At 40.3% G+C, this 18,594-nt stretch overlaps 1 protein-coding gene across 3 annotated transcripts in view; it reads left to right on the top strand.

Annotated features, from left to right (window-relative positions):
* Positions 1 to 1,930: 1,930 nt before the first annotated feature.
* The window catches only part of mldr (mitochondrial ribonuclease P catalytic subunit), a 39,178-nt gene continuing 22,514 nt past the window's right edge, over positions 1,931 to 18,594 (top strand). Inside the window, exons 1-4 of one of the 3 annotated variants that reach the window (XM_067778805.1) lie at positions 2,101 to 2,239; positions 2,347 to 3,162; positions 3,219 to 3,355; positions 8,791 to 8,977. In XM_067778805.1, the coding sequence (XP_067634906.1) occupies positions 2,356 to 3,162; positions 3,219 to 3,355; positions 8,791 to 8,977 (1,131 nt within the window). In that variant the 5' untranslated portion in view covers positions 2,101 to 2,239; positions 2,347 to 2,355. Of the gene's footprint in view, positions 3,163 to 3,218; positions 3,356 to 8,790; positions 8,978 to 18,594 lie in introns of all 3 variants that reach the window. The other 2 variants (XM_067778803.1, XM_067778804.1) reach the window with 2 other exon arrangements.

Here is an 18,594-nt window from a genome sequence, read left to right as displayed (position 1 = left end):
AATGTAAATAACATCGAGCGAGAAGGAATGTCGAAAACACAATAGGTAAGAGCGAGAAAGCGAGTCACACGTACACTATTTTGAGAGAGCGCATGAAGAAACGCTGATAGTTTTACTAATACACTCACATTTGTAATTGACAATGCTGATCCTGCGATGACGCAAACATTGATACTCAAATTTATGGATGTTCCTTTGTTCGCTCACGCATGTATGCGAGAACAGTTTATCCGATTTAATCATGTTGTCACTACTGACTGTCATATGACAATGAAATGATTATCACGGTTGTTTTGTTATTTTTTAAATTCCGCCATTTTCAACCGACGAAAACCATATAAAAAATAAGTTTTAAAAATGAAAAAGAGAGCATTTCAAAGCTCCATGCTAAAAGAAAGAAAATCGAAAATAATATTAAAAAATACCAAAAGCCGTCGGAATGTATGGGGCGCACTCAAAAAATTGATACGCGAAAAATAATAGTGGTTAGTGGTGATTCATTTTTAAATGTGTTTCCGCATGAGGAAAGCGCTCTTCTGTTGTTTTGTTATTTTCTGAATTTAAATTGAACATTCTGAACTCGAATTCTTATAAAACTATTTATTTTAAACAAATAAGAAACACGTATGCTTTTATCACGTACAAAATTAAAAACGTAATGAAATAAAGTAAATAAAAAGCAAAAAGCATTGTTTCATTTTTGGCGGAATATAACAATGGTCATTTATGATAGTATAACAGTCAAACCTGATATCTACAGTAAACGTATCATTTATAACACTTTTTGATAGTTAGAGTGTCAGCACTGATCACGGAAAAAGGAATGAGAGTGAGCAGTACGGCTATATACTTAATCAGTAGGCCATGTTGGTGTATAAGAAGGAGACAAAAACTCACACGTACAGTTGTTTACATCACATTTGCGCAAGTCCCCTTAAGTTTGTGATAGAAAGTTTGTATGAGGCGCTGATCGTTAGGATGACATTGCTGAGAAACAGATGATAGTCATATGATAGTCAGTATTCTTGTAGGGGCGTTACCTTTTTCACGACAGCAATGTAAAAGTCATTAAGCGATAATTGGTGACCAAGTTATTGGTAACGATGAAGTAATCGATTAGGTAACGGGTACCTGTCTTGTAGGGTGGTAATTGTACCATCCCCGGATGATTGAGGATTAGATTGTCCACACAAATCACAAAACAAGATAGCGCATTGCGCATGTAAACAAAAGATCAGCTGTTTTTCATGGGCAGTTTTTACGTCATTTGCTTTCAGGGTAGTAGTGCAGTTTACGGTACCCACCCTAAAGTTGGGCCAAGATTTTCGAGTGAGGTATCAAAAGACGCGTATTAATCTCGAGAACAATAATCCGAAGGCGGAAAAGAAAAAATGTATCTCTGTCCGGAGATATTTGCAGTTGAAGCTGGCGATTTAATGTGATTGTTGTTGTGTTGGTACCCACAAAAAAAATTGTGCATTATACCACACACCCGGACTTGGCATGGCGTATTTGGTAGCGTATTAGCAGTCGACCCCTCAACTAGACTATTACCGTTTTTTATAAGCGCGGCCGAAGGCCGCCAACGTAGAAAGGTGTTCTGCGCAAAAATACTATGGATCCCACTCCCGGTTTCGGAGGGACCCGCGGGTCTTTTTTCGGTTTTTCGTTAATATCTTTTCAACGGGTAAAAACTTCCGCTTTGGGATTCTTGATCTAGACGTGTATACGCGTCTTTTGATACCTCACTCAAAAATTTTGGCCCAAATTTCGTTGGGTACCGTAAAATGCACTATTACCGCCTTCAGCTCTTGTTTTTTTTCTCTCTCCTTTTCATTCGAACCAGCAGTCAAGTGTGACGTAGTGTGCAGAACAAAGCAATTTTGAACTGGACAATGCGCAATCTTCTATTTGTGATTTGTGTATTGTACACAATGGTCAGCTGTTACAAGTCGCTTAACCACGAATGAGCCCTGAAACACGTTTTGAATAGTTTATTTGTTCTTGGTAAACAAAATGTTTTCACTGAAAATACTTTATCAAAGTCGAATACTATACCGTTTATCAGCGGCATTAGAAAATGCAGCAAGCTCTATTAAAAAGAAATCTAGCAATTACGAACAATCACAGTTTGCCACAAAACACAACGACCATTTACAAGCATTGAAGGTGGAGTTAAATGAGCAGAAAAATGGATTAAGCGTTAGTGAATGGGAAGATTTGCGAAAGAATTTAATAAGTACATACAAAAATATTAATAGTGTTAATGTAGATGCTGTAATTCTTGGCTTATGTGGGGGGCCAGAAGTAATATGTTTAGCTAAAAGCTATATGCACTATTTACAGAGTTCTGGAATGGAAGCAAACATAGCAACAATTGGACGTCTACTACGAATTTACAATATTGCCTATCATGCCAAAGGTGGACATGAAACGGCACTTAACGCAGAGGAACAACAAGATATTTTGAAAATGTATGCCAAACTTAGAGAGCGTTATGAAATTTTGGATGCTACAACTTGTGAAAATTTAATATGTGGATTGGTCTGCACAAAAGAATGGCATTTAGGGCTTGAGTTACTCGATATGATGAAACTTACGAGTACACCATCACTCACAGCATACACTGAATTAACAATAAAAGCGTTCAGTAAGCTGGGCGATTTCAAAATAGGATGGCGGTTGCTGGAACAAAGTGTAGCTCAGCGGAAAGAGCCCAAATGCGACGCTTACATAGCTTATCTGAAAAATATAGCAAATGAACCTGCTAATTTTGAATCAAACTTCGAAATGTTTCTAACTTTTCTGGAGCAAAATGAACTTATTATAACAGAAAAAGTAACACAGTTTATAACAGATAATTTTACAACCTCGCTATCGCATGCTAAATCAACTCAAATTGATGACCAATGGAAATGTGCAAATTGCGGTCTGCATATGAGACGTATAGATATTAGCGCTGGAGAATATGCCAAACTAAGCAATTCATTTTTAAATAAGGTACTAATACGCAGCGACGTCTTCCAAAAATCAACACCTGAAGAAGTAGAACGCTTCAATCGCTTCATAACACAAACGGCACCATACGATTGCGTTATTGATGGTCTGAATGTTGCTTATTCCGCTGGCGTTAAAAAACAACCAAAAATGATGGCGTTGTTGGTAAGCTATTTGGTTTTACGAAGCATTCAAATTTGCATAAATTTACTTCTTCTTAGCTCGCTAATGTTGTTAAACACTTTAAAAAACAAGGCAAGCATTTACTTGTGTTGGGGCGTATGCATATGAATAATTGGCCAAAAGATGAGATGTTGTATATACGAAGAAATGCCAAACTATTCTTGACGAATGACCTGTGAGTATTTTTAAGTGAAACGTAACGACGGCTTAGAGGGCGGTAGGTATGCCTGTCGTAAGAGACGACTAAAATACTAAATTTATTTAAGGGGTTGTGTATGCTAGTCCTTTAATTGTGCTTCTTTCTGGAAGGTACCGGATCTGTATCCGGCAAAAACCCATCAACATCGATAAAGCTACCAAAGGCCTTCGGGGAGTATCCTTTAAATAAATAAAATAAATAGATACAACAACAAACAAAAAAAAAACGGCTTAAATTCAATACCCTCCATCTGTTTTGTCAGCAACAAAGTTTATCTGGGAAAGGATGGCGTCATTGCATCCTTAAGCAAATTAGCATGTTCATACTCAATGGAAGTTCACATTCATGAAAAGATATGCATATGCGATCAATAAGTCTTCTAATACATATCGTTACTTGTTATAAGGAAAAGGTAAAAGATTAGAATTTTGTAGTTATAAATGACCTTCAGAGCAATGTGAAGGAACGTTTTTTTTCAAAATTTTTAAACGATTTAAAATTTTTAGTTAAAGACGAGGCTTTCTGCTAAAATGTAGTGTACTGCTTTTTAGTGTTCCCTGAAAATTGGCGGACCTATAATGTTTTAAGCCGACTTCGGAAGGCTTGCCAAATTGTTATTGTTGTTATATTAACGATGAAGACAGTCCCCGAAGGATTTGGGGAGTGTTATCGATGTTGATGGTCCTTCGCCGGATATAGATCCGGTACGTTCCGGTAACAAACCACTATTAAGGTATTAGCGGGTTAGGGGGTCAGAATATTTCCGCGGTAGGTATGCCTGTCGTAAGAGGCGACTAAAATACCAGATTCAAGGGGCTGTGTAGCGCAACCCTTCAGGTTGCCAGCGCAATATATAGCTTCTCCGAACCCAATTGTCAACCTCACCTATCCGCGGCGAATTGTACTAACAGACGAGGCTCTGGCGACCCCAAGCTCCTCATGGAACTTGGGGGTGGGGAGGGAGGGGATGGCCTGAGGGTTAATGTGGCCACATAAATCGTTCCCGAGATAGTCGGTGGTGCTGTGGTACCGGAGCGTACCGGATCTGTATCCGGCAAAGGACCACTACATCGATAATACTCCCCAAAGTCTTCGGGGAGCAACCTTATCGCTACAACAACAACAACAACAACAACAAGGTACTAGCCCGACCATCTCGGGAACGATTTATATGACCGCATTAAACCTTCAAGGCCATCCCTCCCTCCCCACCCCTTAATGAAACAGGATTCGCCGCAGGTAGGTGAGGTTGACAATTGGGTTGGAGAATCTATATATTGCGCTGGCAACCCCTTGGGAGGGTTGCGCTACACACGGCTTGCCAAACTAATGCCCGTCCGCGCTTCCAAAGGCAGCCGGTTCTATGTACCGGAGCAACTCGGAATTTTTCCCGACCAAGGGCTGTCATTTCAGTGTAACCCCATTTAATTTCCTGCTCCGGGAAGGTGTCGAACCCAATCCGGGGACTACATCTGGCCCCGGTTCTGCATATACCGGAAAATAACCTTTTGAGGACGGTTACACTCTTGTCAGTGTGTCACGTGCAAGGGATGGTAGCATCGGACAGGTTGTTCTAGGCTAGGCCCCAAAAACCCGACGTTCTCGCATCTTTTATGGCTCCTTGCTGTTCACGCCCAAGGGCGTCCCTTAGTCTGCGCCTTAGCGTCCCCCACTAACTTCCAGCAGTCCTACTGCGCAGCAAGCCACAACAAGTACCCGTTGCTGCTCGCGCCCCATGGCGCCACCAGCTCATACGGCCGCTCCTACTCATAACTACAATCTCCGTTGTAGAGTCGTTAGCAATGCCGAGCATCAGCCCCCGCCCCCGTATTCTTCTCCCCCTCTTTCCGACACCAGCAATCGAGTAAGTCAGGGAAACAGACACTCAGTCCCCACCACCCTTTGCACCGTTTGCCAGCACAGAATATATATGTTTGCGACATCCGCCCAATGCAGCTCCTGTCTTGGACGGTGGCACGGAGATAGTTGATTTAATGAAGCGGCATAACATCCGCATTGCTGCGATTCAATAGACCAAACTCACAGCAAGATCTGCTCTGCACACCTGCTCTGGATATAACGTACACAGAAAAGATCGCGAGAGCGGTAATGGGGGCGGTCTCGCGTTTATCATCCACCACAATATAATATATTCGATCCAGACATCGGCCGCAGGAACCGTGTCCTAGAACGTCATGGCATATCTGTCAGCTCAGGCGATGTAAAATTAGAAATCATCAACATATACATCCCTCCTGTCACCTGTTGCCCCAATGGATACCGCCCTGATATCAGCGAACTACTCACTGGCTATAATCGCATTATCTTAGGCAATTTTAATGGCCATCACGAGCTATGACATTCTAACCTACAGGCGAACAGCAGGGGTGAGATGTTGGCGGACCAAATAGAGGAAACGACGCTCTGCACAATAAATGGAGACGCCCCCTCTAGTATGGTAGGAGGCTGTTACAGATCTATCAATCGTGAGCGCAGGACTAGTAAACTGCGTCAACTGGCAACCGGTGATAACATTGGCATCTGACCACCTACCCATACTTCTTTCGCTCGAGCGATCTGCGACTTTATTACCACTAAAAAACGTACTTTCATCAGTTTTAAGAAGGGAAAATGGGATGATTACAAATCGTATACTGAAAATCGCTTTGCTGCCCTCCCTATCCGGAATGATGCCTGTCAAGGGGAGCGTTCTTTCCGCAAGGTCATCGAAGCCGCTTCGGCTCGTTTTATTCCCACCGGAATTCCGGAAATCTGGTCACATTTTCCGACGAAGGCCACAACTATAGCGAGAGAACGTGACCTTATAAGACAGGATGACTCCGGCAACCCCCAAACAAGGGATATAAGACAACGATACAGATTGCTTGTGGTTGATTACAAGCGGGCGAAATGGAAGGAGCACTTAAAGAATCATAACCTCTCTGCCCGTGTAGGTAAGCTTTGGCCCACCGTAAAGTGCCTGTGTAGTTGTTGTTGTTGTAGCGATAATGTTTCCCTCCGAAGGCTTTGGAGAGTGTTATCGATGTGATGGTCTTTTGCCGGATACAGATCCGGTACGCTCCGGTAACAGAGCACCATTAAGGTGCTAGCCCGACCATCTGGGGAACGATTTATATGGCCACATCAAACCTTCAGGCCATACTGCTTCAAGCCCCATAAGGGGCTTGGGGTCGCCAGAGCCTCGTCTGTTAGTGAAACAGGATTCGCCGCGGATAGGTGAGGTTGACAAATGGGTTTAGAGACGCTATATATTGCGCTGGCAACCTTAAAGGGTTGCGCTACACAGCTCATTGAATCTGATATTTTATCAGCCATACCTACCGCGGGTATATTCTGACCCCCTAACCCCTTAACCCCCTGACCCTCGAATCCGACTAAGCACAATGACATCGCCTTTGGCGATAAAGTGCTGTCGGATGCGAAAAAATACACGAGCGCTTGTTGCCGACAATATGTAAAGCATTCTATATGGCCACATTAAACCTTCAGGCCATCCCTCCCTCTCCACCCCCAAGTTCCATGAGGAGCTTGGGGTCGCCAGAGGTAAGTGAAGCAGGATTCGCCGCGGAGAGGTGAGGTTGACAATTGGGTTTGGAGAAGCTGTATATTGCGCTGGCAACCTGAAGGGTTGCGCTACACAGCCCCTTGAATCTGGTATTTTAGTCGCCTCTTACGACAGGCATACCTAGACACTTGAAGCCATTCTGCTTCCTCATTTCAATACAAATTTGCGTCTTGCCAATCATCAGCATGGCTTCCGAAAATTACATAGCACTACCACCGCGCTAAACGGCATTAACACACAGATAAATGGCGGATTAAATCAAAACCCTCACCATAGGACAGTACTCGTTGCGTTAGACCTGTCGAAAGCTTTTGATACGGTCAACCACGGCACATTACTGCCGGATCTGGAAGGGTCACGCCTTCCCCCAAGTCTCAAAAGGTGGACCGCAAATTATCTGTCTGTTCGGCAAGCATCGGTGCAATTCAGGAACATAACATCTAAACCAAGAAAAATTAAACAAGGGGTTTCACAGGTCGATGGCATCACGCTACCGATTGTCTTACACCCTAAAATCTTGGGTGTGACGTTCGATCAAGATCTGCATTTTGGAGAGCATACAACCGCAATTGTACTGAAAATCCAGAGCCTTAATAAAATCCTCAAATCTCTTGCCGGCAGCACTTGGGGTAAAGACAAAGAAACGCTCACTACTACTTACAAAGCAATTGGCCGGCCGATTGCATGTTACGCGTCCCCGATATGGTCGCCAAGCCTAAAGGCTACTCACTGGAAGAAAATACAAGCCTGCCAAAATACTGCCCTCAGAAACGCTACGGGCTGTCTTCTTATGGCCCAGAACACCACATATACAATGAGGCAAGAGTACTCCCCATTGGAGAGAGAAATGAAATGCTAAACGAACAGTTTCTGTTGAGTACTCAGAAACCTTCCAACAGACATCTGATTGATTAGGCTACACCTCCCAGGGACTTAAAGGGTCATTTCCATAAGCATTATGAGGAAATACGGCACCTGAGAACACAGCCGTATGAAGCAAAACAGCACAAGCAGTTCTTCGGTGATATCCACAAATAGGCGTCGGAACCTCTATGCCAGGAATTGCTTGACGAATCCACTACTTAAAGAAAAATACCCAGAACTAGCAGAAGAGGAACGCACTCTCCTTAGGGAAACGCACGTCACTCTAGCTCAACTTCGATTTGGGTACTGTAACAGGTTAAACTTTTACCTATCCTATCAAGCCCGATATACAAAATGTATGTCCTGCTTGCAATGTGACACCAGCCATCTCTTAAATTGTAATGTGGAACCAACGCCTCTAACACCACTCTCATTATGGTCCACCCCTGTTGAAACAGCAAGTTTCCTTGGACTCCCGTTATAGGACATTCATGACAATTTGTGATTGGTCGCACCTATTGGATGGGGCGAAGCACTGCTACAACAACAAAAACAACAACAACTGCCCGTCAGTGAGGTGCCCCGTCTTTTAAATCGAGTAACTTTAAATAGTTAGGTCAGTACACTACTTTTGCGCGACAGCGGCGCAAGGAAGGTTCACCTCAAGTTATTTAATTGAACATGTATTCCAAAATGAGTTTGTTGTGTTAGGGATGTGGTACTTTTGGTAAGAGGAGCGAATTTGTTAAATTTCAATTAAAGTCTTAGTGGAAGTGCCTGTAATATTATCTCTTCTAATATATTAGGTAGTGGTTGATTCACATAATTTTGATTTTGAGACAAATTGATTTAGAAAGCCCGATTGCGCAGCTGTGTGAGCGATTAATGAATATAAGCCCTCAAAGTAGCAAATAAAATTTCAAGATGTTTACAATAACTTATGAGTATATGTATATTTTAGCTCCCAAGATGACCCTTTTCTATTATACGCCACTTTAAAAAGTGGACAATCAACTGATTTTTGTTCGCGTGACATGATGCGCTCACATGCATTTTTGCTGGGAAACGAATTAAAAACAGTCTTTCGACGTTGGCAGCAACAACATCAATATGTACTAACTAATCATGATAGAAGAATCATTATCAAGGTATGTATGAATTAATTATGTGAGTAAAGGGGACGATATCATATCTCCGCTTAGAACTTTGATCGCAATTTGTTACTGATTTTATATTGTAACGAATTTACTTGCAAATCCTCTTATTTGCCCTTTTGCTAAGTTCGTATCACTAAACTGTTGAATAAATAACTCCAATATTTAATAATGGAAAACGGCCTTTATTAAAGTACTTCACAATAACACTTATACTTTTCAATTAGCTGGCTTAATAACCAAACTGATAGCTTAAAGGAAACTGACTTTCAAAATATTACTGCTATTGCTCGCTAGATAGCGTCTCAATCGAAAACTGCCCATAGCGCCTCTACCGCTGATGCTTTTATACTCTGTGATTTCCTCGTGGCATCTTCTAGGCGCTTCCAGAATTTTACTTAGTTATAAATTTCTCAGCTACAACTACAGATGTATAATGTCTCATTTGAGTAATTATTGCCCTCTCTTGTGACAACTCAGATAAGATATATGCATGTGTTTGTGCATTGCCGCTCCGCTGCTCGTTTATGTAGATACATAATGATTGAATTATTGATGTGCATCAAGTCACTGCTTAGCATCGGCTTAGAGACGATAGCATCCCTCAGTGCTGCTAGCATTCGTTACACTGCCCTCCACCTAAGTCTGATCGTCCCGATCAGACAAATCTCTCGATCTATACGCTGCCAGCCTTTCCAAATGAACCACTTTCATTTTGGTTCGTGGTTTGCCAATGGTTTGTATGCGGTAAACTACATCGTTGATCCGTTTTACAACTTTGTATGGGCCTTCCCAATTACACTGCAATTTCGGGGTTAAACCTTTTTTTCGTTGTGGGTTGTATAACAGCACTAAATCTCCTTCCTGAAACCCTTCCGAATTAATTGCTTTATCATACCTCGCTTTCATCTTGTCACTCATAATCTTTGCTCGTTGCCTTACAAGATCGTATATCTCTCTCAGCTCTTCTTCCAAGACACCAGTGGATTTCTTGACCTTTCTTTCCGCATCGGCATCTATTCCAAACCTCAAATCAGCTGGCAGTCGAAGGTCATTGCCAAAAATTACTTTTGCAGGGGTTTGGCCCGTGATTTCATGCACTGCTGATCGGTAAGCCATCAAGAATAATGGTATGCGGGTATCCCACTCCTTATGGTACTTGTCTACTACTTTCCTTAAATGCTCTTCCAATGTTCTATTGAAACGTTCCACCATACCATCGGACTGAGGATGTAATGCAGTTGTCCGTGTTTTCCGAATGCCCAACTTCTTGCACATTTCTTGGAACACAGCTGATTCAAAGTTCCTGCCTTGGTCAGAATGTATCTCCATTGGTGCACCATACCTTGCAACCCATTCGTTTGTAACCACTTCTGCTATTGTTTCTGCTTCTTGGTTTGGTATTGGGTATACCTCTGACCATTTACTGAAATAATCCATAACCACCAGTACATATTTGTTTCCGTGGTTGCTAGCAGGAAATGGACCTGCGACATCCATGGCGATCCTTTCAAATGGTGCACCTGAAATATACTGCTTCATCTGGCCATGACTTCGTGTTTCGGGCCCTTTCGCTCTGTTGCAAACCTCGCAGTTGGCAATCCACTCGGTGACCGACTGACGGCAACCAACCCAATAGAATCTCTGCTTAATTTTCTCGCGCGTCTTCGTGATTCCAAGATGACCTACACTTGGATCATTATGCAGCTCGCTGAGCACGTCAGGAATCCTCTTTCTGGGAACAATTATCAGTTTCTTCTTGCATTTACCATCCTCACTCTCCCATACTCGATGAAGGCAACCGGATATCAATTCTAAACTGTTCCACTGTGCCCAATATGACTTCGCAATGGGACTTTCTGCTGACATCTCTTCTCTGTTTGGCCTTTCGTTTCGTTCCTTTTCCAATTCATCTGTACATGTTATAGTAATTAGCCGGACATCTATAATGTCTTCTTTAGCCTCGGCCTTTGAACAGTGCTTGCATTCCAAACTACATGGTCTTCGTGACACTGCATCGGCATTTCCATGGGTACTACCTTTCCGATGCTCAATGGAAAAGTCGTAGTTTTGTAGTCGCTCGATCCACCGTGCAAATTGTCCTTCCGGATTACGGAACTACAGAAGCCATTTTAAAGCTGCGTGATCTGTCCTGACACGGAATCGCTGGCCGTAGAGGTATTTGTGAAAATGTTTAATGCACTCTACCAATGCCAACAGCTCTCTCCGCATAACGCAGTAGTTCCTCTCTGGTTTTCCAATCGAACGGCTGTAATATGCAACTACCTTCTCCTGCCCATCGACCAGTTGTGATAAAACGCCTCCTATAGCATATCCACTCGCATCTGTATCTAGAATAAATGTTGCTCCTGGAATCGGATATGCTACCATTGGGGCAGTGCACAAACGCTCCTTCAATGTTTGGAAAGCCACTTCTTGCTCCTTCCATTCAAAAGCTTTATTTTTTCTTGTAAGCTCATGGAGGCTATGGACTACGCTGGAAAAATTTGGTACAAATCGGCGGTAATATGTGCACAGCCCAAGGAAACTTCTCAATTCATGTAGGTTCTGTGGTCTTGGCCAATCCTTTACAGCCTCTATCTTTTCGTTCGCAGTGCAGATGCCCTCTGTCGTTACCTTGTGACCCAAATAATTTACTTCATTTTTAAACAGAGCACACTTTTTGGGACTTAACTTCAGACCAGCGCCAGCTATTCTCTGGAAAACTTCCTCCAAGTTCTTAAGATGTTCATCAAAATTCTTGCCCAATACGATGATGTCGTCCAGGTACACCAAACATGTTTTCCAATGTAGTCCTTTCAGTACCTGGTCCATGAGTCTCTCAAAAGTAGCTGGTGCATTACAAAGTCCAAAAGGCACGTGATGTCATTTGAAAGATCAGTATTACGAGATGAAACATGTTCCTGGAGCTGTTCATAGTTAATAACTACTTCGGCCTCTTGGCATCTTCCCAAAATAGCTCCTTTGGTCAAATTGAATGGTGACTTGAACTCATTGAGTACTCTTACCGGAATACGTCCACCTTGTTTTGTCATAGCCAGGGTTTTTCCTACAAGTATGTTCAGTGCTGATTTATTTGCTGCTTCGACAACCCACAATTTGTTTGTCCCACAATCTCCATCAAACTTTGCCCAGATGACTGCTTCTGATTTTGGTGGTATTTGCTGACTCTCTTCCACCAGCACTCGTTTACTGCTGTAGCCTCTCTCATAGCCGAAATTAATTGGTACATCCATGTTTTTATATCGCATCGTCTTGCTTTGCATGTCGATCTTGATGCCCTGGTCGATTAAGAAGTTCACTCCAATTATGATTTCATCAACAATTTCTGCCATTATAAAATTGTGTACTACCGTGACGTTCCCAATTGCGACTTCACATGATACTTCTCCTAGAACCGTGCTGTCTTCTCCAGTGGCTGTACGCAATATTGCTCCATGCAATGGTCTTATCTTCTTGTTGTGTAAATCCGCTCGAATGATGGAATGAGATGCACGCGTATCTACAGTCAGTAAACGTTCATTTCCATCCACATGTCCTCCGACAGTAAGATTGCTCGACCTTCTTCCAATTTGTGAGATAGAGATTATGGGGCATTCAATTGAGGGAGTCAGCTGTCGCCCCTTGCTGCTGACTCGCTTTAGTTTAACGATTGATTTGTCTTGGAGATTTGCTCATCTCCTTCTGTTCTGCCTTTACGACCACCCACATTGTTGGAACTGTTAGGGTTGGTGTTGCAATAACGCGCAATATGTCCTGGCTTTCCACACTTAAAGCATTTGACTGCATCATTATTCTTCTGCTGCGTACCCTTCAATGCTTCCAAAATTGCGTCTACCCAGTCTGGCTTTTCCACTTCCACGCGATGAGCTTTGTACGCTGGCTTACTCAAAAGTGAGGCTGTTTCCTGAGTCAGTGCATGCGATACCGTTTCAGCAAATGTTAGTTTTGGATTCGCATATGTAGCCCGCTTCGTTTCCACATCTCGTATGCCATTTATGAAGCTCTGGATTTTTACCCTTTCAGTGTATTCCACGGGTGCGTCCGCATTTGCAAGATGAGCCAATCTTTCAATATCTGAAGCAAACTCCTGCAATGTTTCATTTGCTTTTTGGTAGCGGTTTTGCAACTCAATTTGGAATATCTCTTTCCTATGCTCGCTTCCGTAACGTCTCTCTAAAGCGCTCATCAATGTTTCGTAGTTGTTCCGCTCGTACTCTGGGATGGTCTGTAAGCTTTCCGCAGCTGGTCCTTTTAAAGCTACGAACAATGCAGCAACTTTATCTTCATCACTGTTGCGGTCTTCTCAAATTGTAGCTTAAAGACCTGGAAAGGCACAGAACCGTCAAAGGATGGTGTTTTTACCTTTGGATTACTCGTTGAAACTGCTGGGCGATTTAGTTGCAACTGCTCGGTATCCTCTCAAAGCATCCACCTCGGCCTCGATTTTTTCTTCAAACTGTAAAATTTTTGTATCTTACGCCTCCAACTTCGAGCAAATACGTCCTTCTTGTTGTTGTTGTTGTTGTTGTTGTTGTTGTAGCGATAAAGTTGCTCCCCGAAGGCTTTGGGGAGTGTCATCGATGTGATGGTCCTTTGCCGGATACAAATCCGGTACGCTCCGGTACCATAGCACCATTAAGGTACTAGCCCGACCATCTCGGGAACGATTTATGTGGCCACATTAAACCTTCAGGCCATTCCCTCCCTCCCTACCCCCAAGTTCCATGAGGAGCTTGGGGTCGCCAGAGCCTCGTCTGTTAGTGAAACAGGATTCGCCGCGGATAGGTGAGGTTGACAATTGGGTTTGGAGAAGCTATATATTGCGCTGGCAACCTGAAGGGTTGCGCTACACAGCCCCTTGAATCTGGTATTTTAGTCGCCTCTTACGACAGGCATACCTACCGCGGATATATTCTGATCCCCTAACCCGCTGGGGGAACGTCCTTCTTGCTCTTCCAGTTGAGCAGAGATCTGCGATGATATCTGTGCTGAAATTTGCGCCGACATTTCGGATATCCGTGCCTCTTGTGCTTCAATCTTCGCTGTTATACGGTTCTCCTGCGATTCCAGCTGAGATGACATTTGCGACGACATTTCGGATATACGCGTTTCTTGTGCTTCCATCTTCGATGTTATTCGTGTCTCTTGGGATTCCATCTGTGATGACATATACGTTTTCTGTTCTAGTTGAGATGACATATACGTTTTTTGTTCTTCTAGTTGAGATGACATTGTCGATGTTTGAGCAGATATTGCAGCCAAAATCATTTCAAGTCTGTGCTCGTAACTGTCTGCGATGTTTCGTTTTTCTCTTCAATTTTTGTTGTTGTCTCGTCCCCATCAGGACAAAAGACATACTCGTCCACATCAATTCCTTCTGCTTCCATTGCCTCTCGTGGCCGTGCCTGAAGTTCGAGTTTAACGCCGCTTGTATTCAATCCACGGCTCTCCAACTCCTTCTTCAGTTGCTGGATCTTCAATTCACTGAACTTTGCCATATCCTTGTTGTCCTCCGGAATTTATTCAACAATTCCTCTTCTGACACCAATTGTAATATAAAGGTTCATTGTATGAACCTCCGAAAAATGGACGTGCGCTTGCACGTCGCAACGCACTCCACATAAAACACGTATTTGTTGGTTAAGTTCTTGTTCTTTTATTTATTAAAGTTTTTGTATAATAAATGTTCTTCAATTAATTGTACACTTTATTTAGTTTTATTTCTAGTTTGTATTCAGTTTGATTTTAACTTTTTTCACTTAAACCATGTCTTCTTGGTGTCGTTAAATTTATAATGAAATATTCAGAGCCGAATTGCTCTGTGTTCAAGTTGTTCCACACCCATGGGTAGACAACGGGTGTTGCAGCAGCTTGGACACAGGGTGATATTTTATTATTTATTAGGGCTCTGTTACATCATCCTTTTTGGGGAAAAGAAGAATTGACAAAGTGATCAATTTTGTCACATTCTTCTTTGGCCAAAAACTTATAAAAATTGTTGCTTACAAACGAATATATATTTATATTAGTGTGTACCTCCCCTTTTTAATTCGTTGGTTCGGAACAATTTTTTCTAATAATTGAAAAAAGATTTTATACATCGAATAGTTAAATTTTAGTTAAATTTTTATAGTTCATTGTAACTTAAATGAAAGGTATAAATATTAATAATATTTTAATTTACGACAAAATATGTTGAATGTTTCTTTTTTTTTTTGTAAATATTTGTGTTTTACATATTCAATTTAAAGTTTTACATTTTGAAATATTGATTTTTTGCCGGCTCAAGGTCTAAAAACCCAATTGAAAAACAAAGTTTTTCGGTTTTTTTATGCCAGTATATTTCGGCTACACTACGGTAACCTTCCTCAGGGCCACTGAAGACAACATAAAAACATAGAAAACAAACAATTAACAATCACATATTTCACTAATAAAAATTAACAAAATGTTTACAAACAAAAGTTTTAACAAAAATTCACAATTACATCATTTGACATTAACATACATACATACATTGTTTGGTATTTAGATCTGCACCATCTAATCAGGTGTTTGCTACTGTCCTATTGTTGTTTAGTAGATGACGATACGCGTGAGCACATCCATCACAGTCCGTTTTATAGTTTTCCGGATTCTACTATCAAAAATTTACTAAAACGGCCTTTAATACAACACCAGAAACAAAATTCAGAAAACACACAAAAAACAATGTTTAAAACGGTATCATATGTACCTCAGCTATCGGAACGTTTAGCGAAGTCGGATTGCTATAATACAGAAAAAGTAAAGATAGCACACAAACCGACTAACACATTAAAAACAATATTCAACAGAACAAAATCAAAAATACCAACAACCGAAAAAAGTAATTTAGTATATAAAATACCTTGTAATGGAAACTCGAACGAAGCTTGTGAAAGTATATACGTAGGCACAACAAAAGCAAAACTAAAAACGAGACTGTCCCAGCACAAATCAGACTATAAACAATGTCATCACGTTAATTTTCAAAAAACTGCACTCATGACACACTGTGCGGCTAGTGAGCACTCACCAAAGTTCGATGCAGCAGAGATTCTCGCACAAGAACAAACCTACAACAAACGATACACATTGGAAATGCTACACATAATTAACACGCCCACAAAAATACGAATGAACTATAAAACGGACTGTGATGGATGTGCTCACGCGTATCGTCATCTACTAAACAACAATAGGACAGTAGCAAACACCTGATTAGACGGTGCAGACCTAAATACCAAACAATGTATGTATGTATGTTAATGTCAAATGATGTAATTGTGAATTTTTGTTAAAACTGTTGTTTGTAAACATTTTGTTAATTTTTATTAGTGAAATATGTGATTGTTAATTGTTTGTTTTCTATGTTTTTATGTTGTCTTCAGTGGCCATGAGGAAGGTTACCGCAGTGTAGCCGAAATATATTGGCATAAAAAAACCGAAAAACTTTGTTTTTCAATTGGGTTTTTAGACCTTGAGCCGGTAAAAAATCAATATTTGATAAAAACAGGTCGCTAAAATCATCAATGTTTTACATTTTGTATTACATATTAAATATGTATTTTGAATATACAAAATTTTGTGCTTTTTTTCGAGTTTTTTTTTTTTGTTTAACAATTTTTTTTTTGCCTTCGTGGCTGCTTAAATTCTAGTAAGAAAATTTTGGATTTATTTTTCAATGGAATTTAACGTTTTAACAAGGTATTAAAGTAATGTTAATTTACTTTACTAAGGCGGTTTTTATGTACCACTTTTTCTTTGTTTTTGACTTCATCGAAAATAGTTACGTTAGGTTCGTTAATTTTAGTAATGATGAACGGACCTTGATAAATATTTTCGTGTTTATGATGTGGTTCTTTTTGCAAAAGTACTTTATCTCCGAATTTTACAATTAAAGGTCGTGCCGTTTTATCGTACAGATTTTTACTTTGTAATTTATTTTTATTAATTAGACTTTGTGCCATTTTGTGCGTTTTCTGCATCCTAAACTTAACTTCTTTGGCATAGTTCTCGACATTATAAATTGGACCAATTGTTTCTTTTGTCAATTCATTAGGCAAAGTTGCTTTTTTCCCAAAGACTAACTCGTAAGGCGAAAATTGATTGTCGAAAACTGTGCTACTCGTAGAGTTGTGTAGGAAGGTAAAATATTTTAAATAAACATCCCAATCAGAAAGAGTGTCTTTTAAATATGCACGTAAGTATTCATTAAAAACTCTATGATTACGTTCAATCGTGCCAACAGTTTCATGATGGTATGCAGTTGAAAAATTATGTTGAATCTTAAAAGCTTTGTTAATTCCTCGAATAATTCATTTTTAAATTCAGTACCTAAATCTGATTTTATGGCATTCATTGTGCCGTTAGTTAAAATAAATCCTTCAAAAATAGCTGAAGCGATTGTTTTGCCGATTTGTCTGGTACAGCAACTGTTACCAGGTATTTAGTCATGTCGCAAATCATGGTAAGTGCGAACTTGTTACCATATTTGGACTCAGGTAGGGGTGCTATTGTGTCAATTACTAGTATATCGAATGGTTTACAAGGAGTTGGTGTTAAAACAAGTTTTTCTTTTGTTTTATGTTTAACCTTGTTTAAAAGACAATCTTTGCAATTTTTGATATATTTCGATATATCACGAGTCATGTTCTTCCAATAAAATTTTGTTCGTAGTTTTGCATAAAGTCTTTTCATTCCGCAATGTCCACCAGAAATGGGATCATTATGGTAAATTTTCATAAGTTTTAATTTTGTATCTTCATCTGTTACTGTCTCCGCTGGATCTGTTAAAATAATTTCTAATGATTTTAAAATTTTATTTCCAATATTTTTGAAATTTATAATAGTGTAATGTTCGAACATAATATCGTTTTTAGGCCATTCAATTTGCTTAATCTTGTGTTTGCCGGCTTCGGATTCAAGCCTCGAAAGTAATTTCTCTAAAGTCATTATTTCCTTAACAAGCTCAAAACTAAGTAACTCGAGTTTCTTATGTTTAATATGCGCAAAAATTCTTAAACTTGTTGTTTTATTATTTTTATCGTACGTAATAGCAGATCTTATTCGTGGAACTTTTTTAGAAAAATTAAATGAAAATTTGTCGTAGACATGTAAAGTAAGTTGTTTTTCGTCGTTTTTGTCTGTTTTCCTATGTAAATTTTTGTCGTTTGCCTTTTTTGTCATGGCTCTTGTCTGTACTGCCAAAATTTGTTTATTAGCTTCTTTAATCTCATCGATTGTTATACGCGATAGTGCATCAGCACAAACGTTTGATTTACCTTTTATATATACAATAGTAAAGTTATATTCAGATAGTTCCAGTCTTATTCTTGAAAGTTTTGAAGATGGGTCTTTCATGTTGAATAAGTATACTAGAGGTCTATGGTCTGATTTTACAATGAAATGGGTACCATACACATATGGTCGAAATTGCTTGATTGCAAAGTAAATAGCTAAAAGCTCTAATTCTATAATGGGTTTTTTCTGTTCGGCTTTATTAAATGCTTTAGAAGCGAAACAAATTGGTAAATCACTACCTTGCTGTTCTTGACTCAGAATAG

This window comes from Eurosta solidaginis, chromosome 4, assembly GCF_040869045.1.
Source record: "Eurosta solidaginis isolate ZX-2024a chromosome 4, ASM4086904v1, whole genome shotgun sequence".
NCBI classification, from domain to species: Eukaryota; Metazoa; Arthropoda; class Insecta; order Diptera; family Tephritidae; genus Eurosta; species Eurosta solidaginis.
Note: the sequence above shows the minus strand (reverse complement) of the source record. Positions and strands in the feature narration are given on the sequence as shown.